General features: G+C 35.9%; 3 protein-coding genes across 18 annotated transcripts in view; 2 read left to right on the forward strand and 1 right to left on the reverse strand.

Annotated features, from left to right (window-relative positions):
- Positions 1–546: 546 nt before the first annotated feature.
- Positions 547–2,963, reverse strand: LOC114148761 (heat shock 70 kDa protein 12A-like). 2 transcript variants are annotated; one of them, XM_028024243.1, is made up of 4 exons: positions 2,586–2,963; positions 2,174–2,398; positions 1,898–2,066; positions 547–1,804 (listed from the first exon to the last, which is right to left on the reverse strand). In XM_028024243.1, exons 1-4 carry the CDS (start codon positions 2,865–2,867, stop codon positions 777–779), a joined length of 1,704 nt encoding a protein of 567 aa, XP_027880044.1. In that variant the 5' UTR covers positions 2,868–2,963; the 3' UTR covers positions 547–776. The 2 variants fall into 2 exon arrangements, with proteins under 2 accessions (XP_027880044.1, XP_027880043.1); XM_028024242.1 differs by having other exon boundaries at positions 1,895–2,066.
- Positions 2,964–3,020: 57 nt separating this feature from the next.
- LOC114148768 (uncharacterized) lies at positions 3,021–10,862 on the forward strand. Of its 2 annotated transcripts, XM_028024258.1 has the most exons (22): positions 3,055–3,095; positions 3,511–3,531; positions 3,622–3,661; positions 3,934–3,981; positions 4,080–4,127; positions 4,657–4,704; positions 5,365–5,412; positions 5,858–5,905; positions 6,546–6,593; positions 7,278–7,439; positions 7,565–7,603; positions 7,827–7,874; positions 8,019–8,066; positions 8,275–8,313; positions 8,487–8,522; positions 8,740–8,787; positions 8,922–8,957; positions 9,154–9,201; positions 9,349–9,526; positions 9,635–9,736; positions 9,823–9,900; positions 10,017–10,862. In XM_028024258.1, the coding sequence occupies exons 3-22, from the start codon at positions 3,630–3,632 to the stop codon at positions 10,209–10,211; spliced, it is 1,377 nt and encodes a 458-aa protein (XP_027880059.1). In that variant the 5' UTR covers positions 3,055–3,095; positions 3,511–3,531; positions 3,622–3,629; the 3' UTR covers positions 10,212–10,862. The 2 variants fall into 2 exon arrangements, with proteins under 2 accessions (XP_027880058.1, XP_027880059.1); XM_028024257.1 differs by lacking the exon at positions 3,511–3,531 and having other exon boundaries at positions 3,021–3,095.
- Positions 10,863–13,374: 2,512 nt separating this feature from the next.
- Positions 13,375–17,308, forward strand: part of ttn.1 (titin, tandem duplicate 1) — a 155,829-nt gene continuing 151,895 nt past the window's right edge. For all 14 annotated transcript variants that reach the window (XM_028024207.1, XM_028024211.1, XM_028024213.1 and 11 more), the window contains exons 1-2: positions 13,375–13,591; positions 17,080–17,183. In XM_028024207.1, coding sequence (XP_027880008.1) covers positions 17,093–17,183 — 91 coding nt within the window. In that variant the 5' untranslated portion in view covers positions 13,375–13,591; positions 17,080–17,092. The remainder of the gene's footprint in view (positions 13,592–17,079; positions 17,184–17,308) is intronic.

The raw sequence follows: 17,308 nt of genomic DNA on the forward strand, positions 1-17,308 counted from the left end.
AGAGACACAAATTGTAGTTCAACTTAGAAAAGATTTTATTTTAATTGAAGGGCTGTTTTATATAAATCTGTGCTACTGCTCAATTACCAACATGCCAGTAATTAACAGGTTTAATTTTAAGGGTATTACAAAAACATCTAATTAACCTCAATAAATCTGGTTTATTGTCTATAGAACAGTGTAAATTCTAGAAATTAAACCTGATTAGATACTTTCTATGTGTTTGCAAAATGTTGAATTCTGAAAAACAAATTGCAAAATAAAAGTTTGAATGGACTTTTGATGAAAATAAAAACTAATTTTAACAATGTATTAACTTTGCTTTTGATTGTGTTTACCTACAGATTTCACCAGTTGTTTTCTTTCTATCTATCTATCTCATTGTAACCAGTAACTAGATTTCAAATAGTTAAAGAGCAAATAATTTAAATAAAATGTATTACAGGCTTTCACATGTTTCTATGATTTTATATGATTATATTGTGTTATATTGTTGCCTCAAAATGGTTGATGCAAATATGATATTTAAACACATGAACACTGAGGTTTAGATGTACAGACAATTAGTTTATTGGAAAACTTACAGACATACAGTGATCAAAAGTCAGTATCACAGATGATTTTACACTTATTTGTTTTAAAATATGATAAATGTTACAAGTCATTGTTTCTCTATTACATTGTTTTACAGTTTGTTCCCTGTTTGGACAAACAGCAGTGAATTACTATGAAAGCCACCAGATGTTGTTGTGAATTTATGAGGAGGTGAAAGGTCTTCACCTCCTCATAAAGTCGAGCTTGATAGATTTTGTTGAACCTGAATCGATGTCTGTTGCCGTTGCTTTCATTTCTGTGAAGCCGAAGTTGATATTCAGTTTGGCTTCACGATCCAGGCCACGTTCAGTGTTTGGTGAGTCAAGTACAAACCCACCAATTTTCTCTACTCCCTCCTCATCCACATACTTTGGACTTTTATATTGTGTGCGATAAAAATAAAAGTTCCTGGCTGTTTGTGTGGAGCTTGTTGGAGACAAGCTAAAGCTTTTGGTTTGGTTCCAGCCAACATCTTCATTAATTTCTACAAGTTTCATGAAAATATCGTCACACCACTCACCATCTTGATTTGTGTATTTCTTGTCTGCCCTGTGATTTGACGCATCAAACCTTTGAGCTACAGCAAGCCCATAAGTGAAGGCACTTTTTCTGGATGTTACAACTGCTGGGTTTCTCCCAAACATCACGGCTCCTTTCAGGATCGCTTCCTGTGGCCTAAATGGACACAGAACGTTGCATTCACCAATGTACTCTTCAGTAATGTGTCTCTGTAGCATCTGGCTATCAGCGTATCCCCCGACTAACAGAATGTACCCAATTCTGTAACCTCTTCTTAAAATATTGTCTAGACTCTTTACAATCCCCTGCAGACTCTCGTCAAAGAAAGATCTTAGTTTCTCTTTGGAGATTCTGATTGATCCTTCATCCCAGGAAGCTCCTTGAACTCCTTCAAGGAACTTTTCAATATCCTTTTTAGTCTGAGCCAATCTTCCCAGGTTAAGTGAGCAGGTGATTTCTATATCTTTATCCCCTTTCTTGAAAAGTGTGAAGTCATACATTATTTTCTGAACTTCACCGGGGTAGTTTTCTTCATATTTGTCCCAGACTCCATCACAGAATATTTCTCTGAGGAACTGTTTAAATTTTCTGTCCACATTTTGTCCTCCCAGGTCGTTTCCAGATGCCTTGTGCAGCTCCTTCAGGGCTCCTCCTTCCAGGACTTCATGAACAGTGATGTCAATGGTTCCACCTGCATCAAAACAGGGAATTTTTACAATTTTAATGTAAATTTTGTATTTATATGAACATTCAGTCATAAAAACAGAGGTAAGAGCCTAACCGCCACAATCGACGACGATGTACTGAGTTCCTGGAGACTGGTCCAGGGTGTTTCTGCCGATGTTCTGTGTGATGAAACCGTCTGATGGAAGTTTCTTACACCAGACTGAAGCTGCTTCTGGTTCCAGTGCAATGACCAGTTTATCTTGATTTCCCTCTGACACAATGCCTGCCTGCAATCAATAACATGACCGTCTCTTTTAGAATAAGCAAACCCAAAATATTCAAATGAATATAATCAAATTTTTATTCTGTGTTGAGTGAAATACTTCAGTCTTACCTGCATTGCAGCTTCTCTCATGAACTGTTTAGCTGAAGGATCCCAGATGGCAGGAACAGTCAGGACCCAGGTGAAGTCAGAGGGAATGAACTTTCTCCCTTTTGCGTTGGAGTTGATGGTTTCCAAAGCATCATACTTCAGGAATCTCAGAGCTTCTGTAAAAACCTTCAGCGCCTTCATCGACTTCCCATTGGCTGCTTTGATCATCAGATCTCTGTTGATGTCCTAAAGTAGTGTGGTTATAATGAGTGTTTGTGTTTTAAACTCAACACTTGTCAAGGTTATTAAAACAAAATGTAAATCAACCACAAATTCTGCCTATAGGTTTATATTCAAGGAATATATGAATATACTCCCTGAATAATTTTATTTGAAGTCATTTACCTCTAATGATTAGTTGAATTTTACTCACATTGCCATAGAGCGCCATCTTGAAGCAGTCAAAGAAGACCATGTCTCTTGCTTCTTGGCCCTTTTTTGAAAGGTAATCTTCCTTGGCTACATAACCAAAGCTCATAAACTCTTCTTGTTTATCAAAAAGGATGCAGCTAGGAGTCTTTGGGGTTTCCAGGCCAACTTCTTCACCCCAGACCTTCAAATAAGGATCAATTTCATCCCCTCTGGAGGTTATACTGAAGGCATACCCGCTATATGCAGTCCCAAAGTCTATAGCTATGATGAAAGAGTCTCCCATTGTAGGAAAAGCTTCAGTTGGTTGTGTTGAGGGTCCAACTAAAATACTGAGAGGCAGATCCAGGGTATAGTATGGTAATCTAAGTGGGAAGAGCTGGAAATAGAAACTCCTCCCACCCTCGATCCCCCAGCAGTTAGACAACATTTATTTTAAGACGAATGTGACTCCTGCACAACGCATTCACTTTGAGAAAAACAGGACAGTGAGAAGACTGAAAGGCAACTGCAGGTAAAGCAATTAATGAACAATCTGATCTAAAGATTTAGATTTTGAAGCTGCAGTGGAAGGTGATAATATTTTATTAAGCTTTAATGTTCCTATAGAGTGAATCTGTACTGAATTCAGCATAATCAATAGAAAACAAATACAGGATTGGAAATGGATTTGAATTCTTTTTGTCAGTTTGAGTGTATTGTTGTATTCATCTTAGTTTTAATGAAAATGTTTAACTTGAAAACAGACTTTTATGAACTGTATTTTCAACAAGAGAACTTTTTATGCAAAGTAACATGTGAAATTGCAACCATGGTTGATAATTGAGAAAATAGGTGTCATCAAAATTCAGAAATTTAAACAGAATGTTTTGGTTAAACCCCCATTTGGGACTGAATGTGATTTATTGATTTCTGTGATGTTTTCACAGGAATTTCAAAGCAAACTCAAAGTAAATAAATATTTGTTCAGTCTGTGTAAAGCTTAGTTATATGTAAATAAAACTCTGAGCTTTTTTTATAATCCGTATTTCTGTTCATAGATCTGATTATGGCGAAGCAAAACAATGAACTCCTCCAGAGGTATTTAACTCACAAAATCTTTTTATCTTGCAAGACATGATATTATGAATATCAATTTATAAAGAAAAGAAGATTGTGCATAATATTGCTTTCTGTCATCAGTATAAAACAGGCATTTTACATATTTAATGATCAAATGTTTAGGCTTTGAACCTGACAGAGTTTAGAAATCAGGATAGTCGAGGTTCAACAGAATAAAAGATTCCCTTTTTATAATAATTAATTTCATGAGATTCAGTTATCTTAGACTAACATTTCTGTTTGTATTATAGAATTACGACCCTTGAAGACATTGAACAAAAGGAATATGAAGACATGGGGTAAACTGAAACTAACAATGCCCATCATGTCAGCATTTTGGAAAGATCATTCTCACTTTCTGACATCTGACATCTTTTTCATTTTTATTTCTCCACAGAGCTGCTTTGGAAAATGTGCAAGAAAACGTAAAATCCCTCCACCAACGGTAATGTGCATAGATTAAGTTTTTATGCTAAAACATTTTATCCACATCAACATTTAGAGAACCAAAATCTTAGCATTTATTTTTGATAAATTAGTTTTCTGTCACTCTTCAAATGTTATCTTCCATTAATTCTGCTGCTTTTGCATCGTCTCTAACTAAAAACACAGATACTGATCCTGTGTTACTTGCTTGTATCTAGAAGTCAATTAAAAAGACAGTTGAAGAGACTGAGACTGACTTGTTCTAAAACTAAAAGAACTCACACACTAGTTTCTAAGAATTACAGATCATTTGTCTCAGTGAACCAGTGAAAGTTGAAAAGGCTGATTAAAAAACTGGAGATTCTGGATATGATTGTGCAGAGAAGGACGTTGCATGAACTGAACAACATAATGGGCATCCTCTTCTCAAGTTGCAGTTTTGTCTCAGCATTTGTGTAATTATAAGCCTGTCATCTCAAACACATCTCACATTTAATGAGTGGATCGTCTAATCATAATAATAATAGTTTTGTTTTTGTTTTTCTTAGCATTAATCAGGTGAAAGACTTTCAACGCCATCACCAGCTTGGGATGAGGTAAATAAAGATCTGTTTGTACTTTTAAAAACCATTCATCATCCAACATGCTTATCCTTTGTGGGGTAACGAGGAGAGCTGGTGCCTTATCTTCAGCGGTCAACGGGTCTGAGGCAGGGTACAGCCTGGACAGGTCGCCAGGGCAACATAGAGACAGACTGGACACTAAGGAGAATTAAGAGAAACCAATCAACCTAATATGTTTTTTGACTGTGGGAGGAAGCTGGAGTACCCAGAGAGAATCCACACATGCACAAGGAGAACAAATCAAATTCCATTTTGATAAACAATTTGTTTAAAGTCACTCCACTTATCCATTCAGGATGTTGTAACAGATATATTTTTTAAATTGTTCCCCCAGATTTGTTTATTTTTACGTAAAATATACGAAATATCACATTAAAGATGAGAAACTGATATTTTTGCTCATTATGAACTCCATTTTCAATGTAAGAGGAGTGTGTGCAATACTGACATTTACTGTATTTCTGCATGTGTGTTTATGTTGAACACACTCTGAACCCATCTAAGTTAAGTTAAGTAAATTTAAAAGGATTTACTCCTTCAGATTCATTGAATATTCTTTCTGACCCCAATTTTTGGTCAGTTTGCTAATCTTGAATTAATTTAATGTTCTTTTTGGATGTTTCTTTTCCACAGCCCTGATCTGGTACAGGCAGAAAAAAAGGTCATATCAATATGGCAAAGGTACATCATACATCTTTATGTAGTTGTTTTTCTGTTGTCATTTATGTTTAGGTTGTAAGTGAATATGGCAGCTAGTCTTTGATCTATGAAGAAAAATCATTTTATGACAAAAAATGCATGAGGAAAATAGGTAAACAGACCAAGTTTGTAAAAAAAACACTTCATTTGTTTCCTTTTAAAGAATTATAAAAAAAATCTATTTTATATAAAAACAAAAACATTCTCTGTAACTGTCATACCTATATGTTGTAACAGTATCAATACTTCAAAAAACAAAATGTTCCAGGAAATCAAAACCTTTAATGACCTGAAATAATTAATTAAAGCTCAAAGCTAAATTCAGCCAGTCCAAGTCCTAATGTTTACTTCACCAGTAATGCAGTTCTAATGATTGATGTTTGATCTGCTCTGATTTTTAAATACTAACATAAATCTGTTAAATTAGAATCCAAAGGATCGCTGGTTTTCATCAAAGTCAACATGCAGAGACACGGTAAGAATTAATCTATTTCCAGTTCTGAGATCACATTGATCAGATACTTTATTAGTTATACTCTGCTAGTTTGGAGCCCATAATGCCTTTGAGCTGCACTAATCAATTCAGTGATTCATCACATCATTTCAGTGAAGGTGTTGGTGTCAAAAATAATTTCAGAGACTTGATAGCATCTCACAGTTGCTGCAGATTTGTTGGTTATCCAACATGATGAGCCTCCCATTCCACCCTGCTTCCTGAACTCCTTTGCTGAAATCGAGATTTTTTCCAGTCTGTTGGTGTCCAACAGCTTCAGTTTCCCGTTCTTATCTGACAGGAGTAGAACTTCAGGTATTTACCTGCTGGAGCTCTTCTGCTTTAAGGTTCTATATGTTGTGTTAAGGAATTATGTTCTGCATATCTTCTTTGTATCAAGTGGTTTTCTGAATGTCTGTCTTTACATCATCTTCAAGAAGTCACCCAGTCTTCCTATGAAAAGAATAAATCATTTTACATAAAAGTAAAATGTTTCCAAACAGTATGCCTCAACAGAAGGTTTGAAGGTTTATTTAACTGTTTCAAGTGTTTACTTGATGTAAACGTCTTGGATTAAGGTTGGTTCAATTCAGTAACAGTTTTTATGTATTTTACTTTACAGTTCTGCTCTCCAGCAAGAGAGGGAAAGCCTGAAATTTCTGTGGGAAAGGTACTTTACATGTAATATTATTATACATGTAAATAATAATAGTAAACTGAGAAGACTTTGAACTTTGTGCAACAGGAAACCTTCCAAAACTTCTAATTTAAGCACTTGGAGCAATGTGGAAAATATTTAGGCAACATGTGTAGCTAATAAAATCTACAAAAGCAACTTCAACTTAAACAGTCAAATTTCTCTGATTATTATCATTGTTTTTCTTAATGCATGTCTTTATTTGAATAATAATTATTCAGAACTTTAAACAAATATATTAGACTCTTTAAATGCCCACCCATTCATCCTTTAACACCCTTGTCCCTAGTCGGGTCGGGAGGTGCTGGTGTTTATCTCCAGCTAACGTTCTGGGTGAGAGGCGGGGTCACCCTGGACAGGTCACCAGTCTGTCGCAGGGAAACACAGAGACAGACAGGACACACAACCATGAACACACACACTCACACCCAGGGAGAATTTGGAGAGACCAATTAACGCTCCACTCTGCAGCCCTCTTTAAATGTCATTTACATATTTATGTCTAGTCCAGCTCATTCAGTACATTCCAGTTTAAACCAACAAAGATCAAATCAGTTTCATTGTAACTTCATTAAGAAATATTTATCTTGCAACGTAAATGTATAAATTATTGACAAGTCAAAGAAACCTTCACATCAAATCTTCATTTTTTATCAGTTCATCCTTCCAGAACACGGCCGAGGCCACAGAGGAAAGAAACAATTCACAATCAACAGGAAGAAACCAGCAGCAGAACCAGAACCAGTCGAAGACATCAATCATCAGCCATTTCTTCAGCCGACAGAAAACAGCCACAAACACTGAAACACAGGAACAGAAGTAATTTCTTTAAAAGTGAAATGAAGACCTGGACTGTTGGATTTTGGTCTAAAGAAATTTATACAAACTAACATTTGTAGTTTTTTTTAAAATGATTTTTCAGTAACAGATTATTCCACCAACAGATCTGATCTGAAAATGGAAGAGGAGAAACATTTACAAAGGTACAGTTCATTCATAATGCTGGGACATGACATTAGTTTCTTTTAATCTAAAGAATAGTTAATAAGTTAATAGTACAGCCAATGAGAAGGTGAAATAATCTTAGCAGTTGTCTGAATATTTACTGCAACCTTTGAACTCCTGAATTTAAGTAAAAACTTAACTAAATAAGAAAGGATTTGATCTGACTTGGATTGTCTTCACTAAACTTTGTGTTCTGAACAGAATTGATATGATAGAAAACCATCAACAAGAGCAACATCAACAAATAAGGTATGTTTATTGTTTTATTCAAGAATATAAAAGCTCTAATTCCTCTTCATGTTCATGACTACTCCTGTATTTGATCTGAATAAGAATCTGGATGAGGATGTTCTAGATTCAGGACCATTTTTCATGTTATGATTTAATTCACAGAGATGATTTAAATCAAGTTGGAAAAGAAATGACAGAACTCCAACTCAGGTACTGTGCACTGTTCTTTAATACTCATAAAGTAGGGGCTGCTTACATGGATATGTTGAATTATGGACACAAAGCAGAAATAAAAAATGTATTTTTGAGCCTGAGTTAATGAGAATCAGATAAAGAAATAGATAAATAAATAAAACCAATTAAAAGTATTGACCCTTAAAAAGATTAACTGTAGAATTTTTTATTTTTATTTTTTCAGAATTCATCATATTGAAACCACTCAACGTTTTGAAATAAGGTAAATTGATTTGAAATTGTCTTAAGTATATCTATTTATTGCAAGTTTGGTCATCGCTTCGCATTAGAAAAGGTTGAGGGAAATGGCAAAATTTTAGTTTTCCTGAATTGTCATTTTTATTACTAATCAGTGACCTGATGTAATTTGACCTGATCTATTTTGTTTTCAAACAGAATGAAAGAGATGGCCGGAGAACTTCAAGCCACTAGGTAAACATTCAGTCATTTTAGGAGGAGATGACTAAAAAATTAAAATCAAATACCAAAAAAAGGAAGCTCCAACAGTATCCTCTTAAGCCCTATGTATCTTTTTCAAATAAAATCAAATGTTGTTCCAGAATAAATGTATTTACTGAACCATTAAGCATATGTGTCTGATAACAAGAAAGTGTTTTTAGTTTTTCAAGAGTTATTTTTTTATTTTTAGGTCTAATCTAAAAGAAAAAGAAGAAGAACTAAATTTTTTCAAAGACAGGTATAGTGCACAGATTTCAAAGCAACAGGTTACAGCTGCTTTTATTCAGTACATCTCAAAATTTTCCTAAATTGTTTTTATGGTTAATCAGTGACTTGATGTTATTTGACCTGATTTATTTTACCTTTCATCAGACAAAGTGAGATGGATAAAGAACTTCAAACCACCAGGTAAAAATAATTCATTTTAGGAGGAGATAATTCAAGAAATCAAATGTATTTATAACTCAGCTCCAAGCATATCTTCATAACTCCTATGTATCATATTCCAAAAAAATCAAATGTAGTTCCAGAATAAATGTATTTATTCAACCACTACACATATAACAAGTGTTTTTAGTTTTTAAGTGGTACTTTTTATTCTTAGGTCTGTTCTAAATAAAACAGAGGAAGAACTGAAATCTTTCAAAGACAGGTATCGTACATACATTTCAAAACTACAAAAAAAAATTTCTTAAACAAATTGGGTATTTTGGTCTTGGGTATTATTTCATAGAAATGTTCAGACAAGCTGGGTTTGACTTATAAAAGTGAATGTTTTCATTATGTTTCTGACTTACAGAGTGGCTTTGGAAGTTGCTCCCTCAATAAAAACAGGAAACACTATGAGCCTCAACAGCCCAGTCAGTAAAAACAGAATAAGAGAAATGTATGAAACTCTGAGATGTGACTGGCCAAAAATCAAAGAAGATTTGAAGTTAGCTGGGGAAAAACCAGATTCTGTCCAAAACATGATTCAGGTAAAATGTGGTTTGATCAACTAAGACAACTTTGTTCTTTATTATTTCATGCTACAGCTGCCATTAATATGATTACATTTTTCTCCTCTTCGTATCGCCTGCTAACAGAAACAGTTTACCTTGTCAAGAACAGACATGGAAGAAAAGAATGTGATGATATCAAATTTCTTTGAGTTGAATAAGTCCAAACATGGAACAGAATCTCCAGAGGTACATGCATTACATACAACACCGGAATGTTAAAACCAGATTATTTATTGTTTTACTGCAGATCTGAATATAAAATTCTGTTTCAGGTTAAAGAATACTTGCTGTTAGCAATTCAGAATCTGCAGCTGGCGATCTACAATCAGAAATATGGCAACGGTTCACAGGTTTGTTTGATATTAGAAGAATAATAAAGACACAATATGAAGGTTTTTAAATACATTTATGAAAGAAAATTATTCAGACTCCCTCAGATTCCATTTTTATTATTTCTTCTCTATAGAAACCCTTATCTGCACATGAAGTCACAAACCATAAAGATATGATGGAGTATTTGAGCTCTGAATGCTACTGGCTTGGATGTCTGATGGCTCTGAATAATCCTCCCATTAATCCGGACTGGGAGAATCACGCTGAGTCAATGGACAAATGGGACATTCTCCCCCGAAATATTACAGCTGCTTCTGTAAAGAAGTGAGAGAAAAAAATCATGTTCTGTCAAGATCTTTAGGATTTCTTCATGAATCTTATAATTCTTTGTAACTGAACTCTAAAATTGTATGAGATTTACATGTTTTTCTTTTTTGTGGGAAATATTTAATTAGGCAGTAAAACACATAAATTTGACTTTCTGGAACTGAAATGAAGAAAATAAACTTTCAGTTAGTAATCTGTGAAGTCAATTGTTACTTTTTGGTTAATTAAGGGCCATTTACAGTTGCAGTATAAAGTATCACTAGTTTTATCTCTGTCAGAGTTTACTATAAACTTTGGCAAAGTTTGAAAATGTTTCAATTTATATCAATATTTTATGCATTTAAAATGTCCTAAATTGGATCAGGTTCAAAGAAGGATACCATTTCACAACTTGATTAAAGTATATTAGGGTTTTAAAAAATGTGAAGTAGCATTTTTTATTCTTGATCTTATGTTTTCGTAATAAAAGTGGGTCAGAAATCTAACATTTTATTTAAACAAAGATTTTAAAGACGACTAATAACATGCACTGTATAGATCAGAATTGTATTTACCAAATATTTACATATTTATTATTGCCTGTTTTACTTTTAGTAGATGATTTCTTCATTGGATCCATGTGAATAAATGTATTATCTATAAAAAACATGAACTGACTGTTTAAGTGTAAGAGGTAATCATTTTAACAGCCTGTTGCATTTTTGTTCAGTTTAAGAGTTTCAGGTTGTTTCAAAGCTTACCGGCAGAGGGCGCTGTTGCTCTGGGGTTTTCTCCTGCCAGCAGACAGAGGATTCAGTTCAGATTTCGTTAACTGCAGCTGTTCACTGTCGACATCTGAGCCCACCGGCTGGAACTGTTGCAAAACCCCCGAAACACCGAGACAAAATTGAATCACCCAGCAGTAACTGTAGCTACCCGCTCACACTCAGCAATTCATGTTCAGAGGGGTTTATGTATCCAGTAGTTACTGTGTTTGGGTCCTAGATAAATTGCTAAATGTGTTGCAAGTTGCAATTTCTCCATGGCAAGACTTAATAAAAGGCCTCCACTCTTGTAATTCCCCTCATCTTTGGTGATTGCTTATTTTTCTTAGCAGAAATATATACCACTCAGCTCTGAGTCGTCATCCACCACTTCTGCTCCATCCCACAGCAACACCCTCCCCCACCATCCTAAACTTCACACCTATTAGATCTGAGCCAACCCCCACCCTCTCTGCTTCAGTGAAGTTCATCCCACCCCCGTCCTCTGGTGCTGTTCAGATCATGGGGTTTATGTTCAACCTGGGCCTGAAGCTCGGGAAGGTACCACAAGACTTCCTCTGACCTCACATCTGATTTATAAAATATTTCAAGGTTATGCTCCATCACTATTGCAAAAGTTTATTCCAAAGAACATCATTGAGTGAACAGGAGTGACTGTTCAATCACGATAGTTTTTCCCATTGTGCTTCTCACACTTGGAAAACAGTTAAGATTTAAAAAAATTACCTATCACTCATCATCTGATTTTAAAAAAACATCTTAAAATCTGGCTATTGGAAAGCAAAAAATGTCAACACTGAGTAAATGTAAATATAGAGAGATTTTAAGGGTTTTTTTCTGCAGTGTTATTTTATGTTTTTATTATTCCAGCATTTATTATTGGAATTTGGCATCAACCTGCCAATGGGACTACAGAGTAAAATTAGCCACCTGGCTATAATCTCATGTTACATAAAACCAAGGAACTGGTGGTGGATTTCCACCCAACTGACACCAATGAACATAAAGGGAATGGACATTGAGATCATGGACTCTTATAAGTACCTCTGTGTTCACCTGAACAATAAATTGGGCTGGCCTCACAACACGGATGGTCATACAGAAACAGAAGCTACCTGCTGAGGAGGCTGAGGAGGCTACCTTCAGGAGTCTGAGAAAACTCCTGAAGACCTTCCTTAGCTTAGACGACATACGTTTTTCCTGTGGGAAGAGTCTTTTAAGAGAAGACATGTTGTGCACTGAGCACTTCTGCAGGAGAGAAATGCAGAGTACGTGAGAATTTGGCCCATTTTGAAAATCCTGCTAGCTTCGAGCATTGACACTCAAGAAGAAGAAAGCTTATTCAGCTGTAGCTTAAAAACAACACAAATCTGTCAGACTGTAAAAGGAGTGTGCGTTTAGTTTCTGATTGGGTGATGAGTTATTGAAAGTCAAAGGGGCCATTGCAACAAATGTTGATCTATTTTATGAGAGTAGTTAGATTTTTTTTCTCTAGAAAGTACTGTGATACTTTGACTCTTGACTCCTAAACATAAACAGAGTATGTGCTTTCCTTCATGTTCCATATTCCTCAGGTTTGGTATTTCAAAAATAACCCTGCTCAGTGCTTATTTTAAGAAACCTTTTGTCTTTTTGTTTCTTTGTTGTTGTTATTTTTGTTAAATGAGCTAATATTGGATTCAGTCACTGGATGTAAACAAGACCATGAAGAATTCAAAAGGTTAATTATCTCACATTAATGAAAACAAACAAATCAGAGGTTTCTGCTGTAGATACTTAGGCTCTGATTGGGCAACAAATGGATAGAAGATTAATAGATGAGTTGCCAAACGGTGTTACCAAACCCTGATGGTGGGACAGAACAGCTACTGGATCAGTTCTGAGCTACTGGCTGAGGTCTGAGCTGGAGCTTTCCATTTGCAGAGCCTTTAAACCTTGGTTTGAACCTGCATCAGTCAGACTGAGGATGAAGATAAATGAAGTTTGTTGGTGTGTTGTAACAACCAGCCGGTGGTGCTGCTGGATGGAGGTGGGGGGAGTTTGACTGACAGGGACAGCCTCACCCTCAGCTACCTTTTTTTTGTCAGCACTTATTTTATGACTGATGTTTGCATAGATTTTTACACAGTTTAACTCTTCAGGGTTTTATTCCAGGTCTCATGTAATGCTTAACATTCTGCAGTCAGGCCACCCCATATCGATTGGAATCGTAGCTCGATCAACGGCTTCATGATGACTGGCAAACTGGAGGAGAGGAGGTTTCATAAATGGCTGCCATCTCCCATCATGCCCCCTTGGGTGTCCCAGCAGCCAATGGGAAGGCTCTATGAGGTGGTGATGCAGGTTGCCCCCTTCGTATAAAACCCTAAAGCACCGTCTGGGCCCTCCTGAGCAGTTGGAGCATTCCCAGCCTCGCCTCGGGTGGAGGGATTGCGAGGAGGGAAAGCAAAACTACACGGCCTCTCTCTGTGTAGTTTTGTTTTTGTCAGGGAATATTTCGAGGCTCAACAGTTCTCACCTTGGATTTTTCTGCACAAACCGTTCTGGATAAGGGGGCTGTTGCCCGTTAGTCAGTCGGGCTCCGTCCCATCACTTCCAGGCACTCTTGTGGAAACAAGTGAGTAGTTCCAGCTCGTGTCCCACTGTTCCCTAACTGATATGCTTTTTTCCTGGACATGGACTCTGGCTTTTGGTGAAGGTGGAATCAGATCTGGGGTCAGGACTCCAGCTTTTGGAGACATTTGCTGAGGTTTTGATGTGTTGATGTATTTTTGGCTGCACAAGGAGGCCTCATGCAGCAGAGTGTGCAATGATCTGTGGAAGGCCAAGAATAGCTGCTGAGAGCATCTGAGAGGCCTGTCAGCTGGGCCCATGGCTTTTTAAGGGAATCAGCAGCAGAGCTATCAGTTGCACCTCCAGCTATGTGCCACATGGTGGCTGTCAATCAAACTGTGCAGGGTCAGGGTGGGGGTGCCGAGGTATTTTTGGTTACAGCCATATCTGTCTCTCGGATGTTGATCTGTAAATACCAGCAGGGCTGGTCCGGTTTGATCCAAGAGGATCGGTCTGATGTTAAGCTGGGTATTGATTATTGATTGAGCATGTTGAGATGATGTTGTGATGAGTGGAACTGAGAATGTAAACAATGTGAGCTGAGATCAGCTGACAGCAGTGAAATAAAGCAGCAGGTGTCCTGGTGAGGTGTTCAGTGTCTCGTTGAAAGTGCAGGAAATCCTCATTTAACCCAGATTCTGATGCTAAAATCATCTGGACGTGTTTGAAAATGACTCAGGCAGAAATCCTCTCTCATCACTGGAGGGTTCTTCTGGTACCAGCAGGAAGTCTGACAACAAACTTGGAACTTGGTATTTCCAGAGCTTTCAGTGATATAATATTTAATGAGTTTTTAGTTTTCTGCCTCTGACGTGATTAAACACAGAATCATATATTTGTGAGACTTAAAGAAGAATGTTGTGTAATTGGGATCATGCATATTCAAAGTAAAGATGCGTCTCCGACAAATGATTAAGAGTCACATCTATTTTCATGTGAAGCTATTTTAGGTAAACATGATTTTAGTCCTGGTGCTGCTCCAGCTTTAATCAGATGATGTGCTTTTTGGCTGAATATAACATTATTCAAAGCTGTGTTAATAACAATGTGAACGATGAGAACTATTGCTTTAATATAGACACATTTTTATGTAATTTCATGTTATCTGGTTGATGTTCCATGTAAGTGTGATGGGGAAACTGTTTAGTACCAGTTTGGTTTTGTTTCCACAACATGAACAATCTAAAACTGATCTTTATGGTTTTTTATTTGCAAACACAGAAAGTCATAATAAGTCATAATAAGAATATTTACATGACTTCTTATTTTAGTAATATTTACAATATTTCTAGAACTCCAGCTAATTATTGCTGTTTTCTTTCTGTTTTCTCTTTACACTAAACTATGATTTGATGATTGTTTTGTACTCTATGAATTAGATTGCATTTTGTTTCCCGTTTACCTGCATTTCTTCAACATTATTAGATTAATCAAGATGGTTTTTTCTACAGTAAAAGCAATGATTATCAGAAACATTTTTCTTCGAGCGACACTTCTGACCAGTGGATCTATAAAGTGTTGGAAGCAGTAACTGTAGTACTGAGGCAGTAACTGTAGTACTGAGGCAGTAACTGTAGTACTGTGGTACGTGAAGCAGCACCTGCTGCTGTCAGATGATCAGAAGCAGCTGCAACTTCATAGAGTCTGTTTGAGGTTTTATAAATACAAAATATATACAATAACCTAAAGGTAGGAAAATAATAACACCATTGGAGTTTTTTTGTCTGGTTGTCTAACATCAATATGTTTAAGTACTAATCATATCAACATGTAATAATAGATTATAAATTGAATAAAAATTGACTCCTTATTGATCCTGAATCTCAATAACACTGGATTTGAATGAGGCATGTTGTTTTGAAGTATCTTGTTGCAACATTTTGTGATTTAGTAGCATATAAATAATTTAAATTTAATCAGATTTAACTGTTGAAGATGAAACAGATAAACAGACTTTACATAATTAGAAAGAAATCTCTATCCATGGACTCTCCTGCAGTTCTCATCAGAGTTTCTGTAAAATAAAAGTCTTTCAGAAAGTTATTCACACCTCTAGCAAATTTAGGTTTCAAGTAATCTTTTAATTTGACCAACGTGTTTCTTTTGACTGGAAATAATACTGATGTTTTGGATTGGTCCAGGAACAGTCCCAACAAGAATCTGATTCAGAATCTGTGTAGGGAGTTAAAGATTAGGGTGATGGCAAGTAGACCTTCCAACCTCAAAGAATCGGATCTCTAATGCAAAAGATCCTACTCAGAAATCAAGTGGAAACATGGAAAAACCTGGTCAGCAGTTATAACAAAAGTTGTTGTTATAATTTCAATAAATATGTTTCCATTGATTACTGACAACAGTACAACTAATTTCTTACATGTCAATTATTATCAAAATGCAGATGAAAACACATTTTTTCTCCAAAAAGGATAAAAAGTTTTACATTTCTGATTGTGGTACTGCAGATGTGTGTTAGTTTATGCTATAATCTGGCAGAGAGCATCAAATGGTTACATTTATGTTTGAGCAGGACATTTTTTCTTTCTAAATAAAATTTATTATTATTTTTGAAAGTTGCTTCTCTCATTTCTTATGAAAAAAAATCTTTTGTTCTGATTTATTTACACCTGCCTGAGAAATACATTCACAGCTTTTGAAGATTGTATTAAATCTTAAAAGATGTCAAAAACAACAAAAACAAAAAAAAATAATGTTGAATTTCAAAGAATAAATATCATAAAAATTGTAGAGATAAAAAAAATGTTGAGTATCAGCTAATAAGGTCTAGGTCTTGTGGAAGCTCTTTAAAACAACAGTGAGAAAACAGAAATGGTGCAAGCAAAACTGAACTGATGCTTGGCTTTACTGTAATTAGATCTGCTGTTTTATATGGTGGATATTTCGTGGATTTGGAAAATGTTTGTAAAGTTAACCATCAAGTGTATTTTGTGAAAAAAGCAGTGAGTGAAAATGTGAAACTTTGTGCTTATTTTTGCTCCATAAACACTGCAGCATGCAGCTAAATAGTAAGTAAGAGTAAATGACAAAAGAAATGTTTAGAAAGAGATGGAGGTGAGGAGACATGCTCTGCAGTATTCCAATGAAAGAAAATGAAACAAAAACCAAACTGCATGAAAAAAATATATTTTGTGCAGTAGACATTTTACAGCAGTTTGAAGAGTCTGCATCAACCAGCTCTTTGTGAACCTTCTCGTTTTAAAAATTAATCACAAACATTTGACTTTCTTTTGCATTTTGTAGATTTTAATAGAAAATAAGGTTCTTAGTAGAATTTTCTTTGCAAAGGTTTCATGGAGAACTGGCGCCACCTGCTGGTGGAGAGATAACTTGATGTGTCTAAAGTGGCAGCATTTCCTGTTTTCTCGTGGATGGTTTGCACCAAATGAATCCCTGCTCATGCAGATACTTCGGTGGCGGGATGTGTTCTGTCTGCTGCAGAAAATCTAAGGTTCAATCACTTCGTCTCTGTTTCAGGGTGCCGACCACCATGTCAACACAAGCGCCAACGTTTACACAGCCGCTGCAGAACGTCGTGGCACTGGAGGGTAGTGCCGCTTCGTTCGAGGCTCAAGTTAGTGGTAAGAAAACATCCGATGTCAGCATCATGGTGGGCACAATTCTGCAAAATCCGAGAGTCACAAGTAAAGTTTGCAGGATAATAAAAGTTCACAGAGTGATAAACTCAGAAAATTAAAATGTGAAA

The sequence above is a fragment of the Xiphophorus couchianus genome, chromosome 7, assembly GCF_001444195.1.
Source record: "Xiphophorus couchianus chromosome 7, X_couchianus-1.0, whole genome shotgun sequence".
Lineage (NCBI taxonomy): Eukaryota > Metazoa > Chordata > Actinopteri > Cyprinodontiformes > Poeciliidae > Xiphophorus > Xiphophorus couchianus.

Bases quoted from the DNA above. Each gene is read 5' to 3' on its own strand.
- LOC114148761 (XM_028024242.1), bottom strand. From the start codon at position 2,867: ATGGGAGACTCTTTCATCATAGCTATAGACTTTGGGACTGCATATAGC. The intron at 2,399-2,585 runs GTGAGTAAAATT...ACACTACTTTAG, and splicing joins AGATGGCGCTCTATGGCAAT to GACATCAACAGAGATCTGAT. The intron at 2,067-2,173 runs GTAAGACTGAAG...TATTGATTGCAG, and splicing joins TGAGAGAAGCTGCAATGCAG to GCAGGCATTGTGTCAGAGGG.
- LOC114148768 (XM_028024257.1), top strand. From the start codon at position 3,630: ATGGCGAAGCAAAACAATGAACTCCTCCAGAG. The intron at 8,523-8,739 runs GTAAACATTCAG...TTTTATTTTTAG, and splicing joins GGAGAACTTCAAGCCACTAG to GTCTAATCTAAAAGAAAAAG. The intron at 9,737-9,822 runs GTACATGCATTA...ATTCTGTTTCAG, and splicing joins ATGGAACAGAATCTCCAGAG to GTTAAAGAATACTTGCTGTT.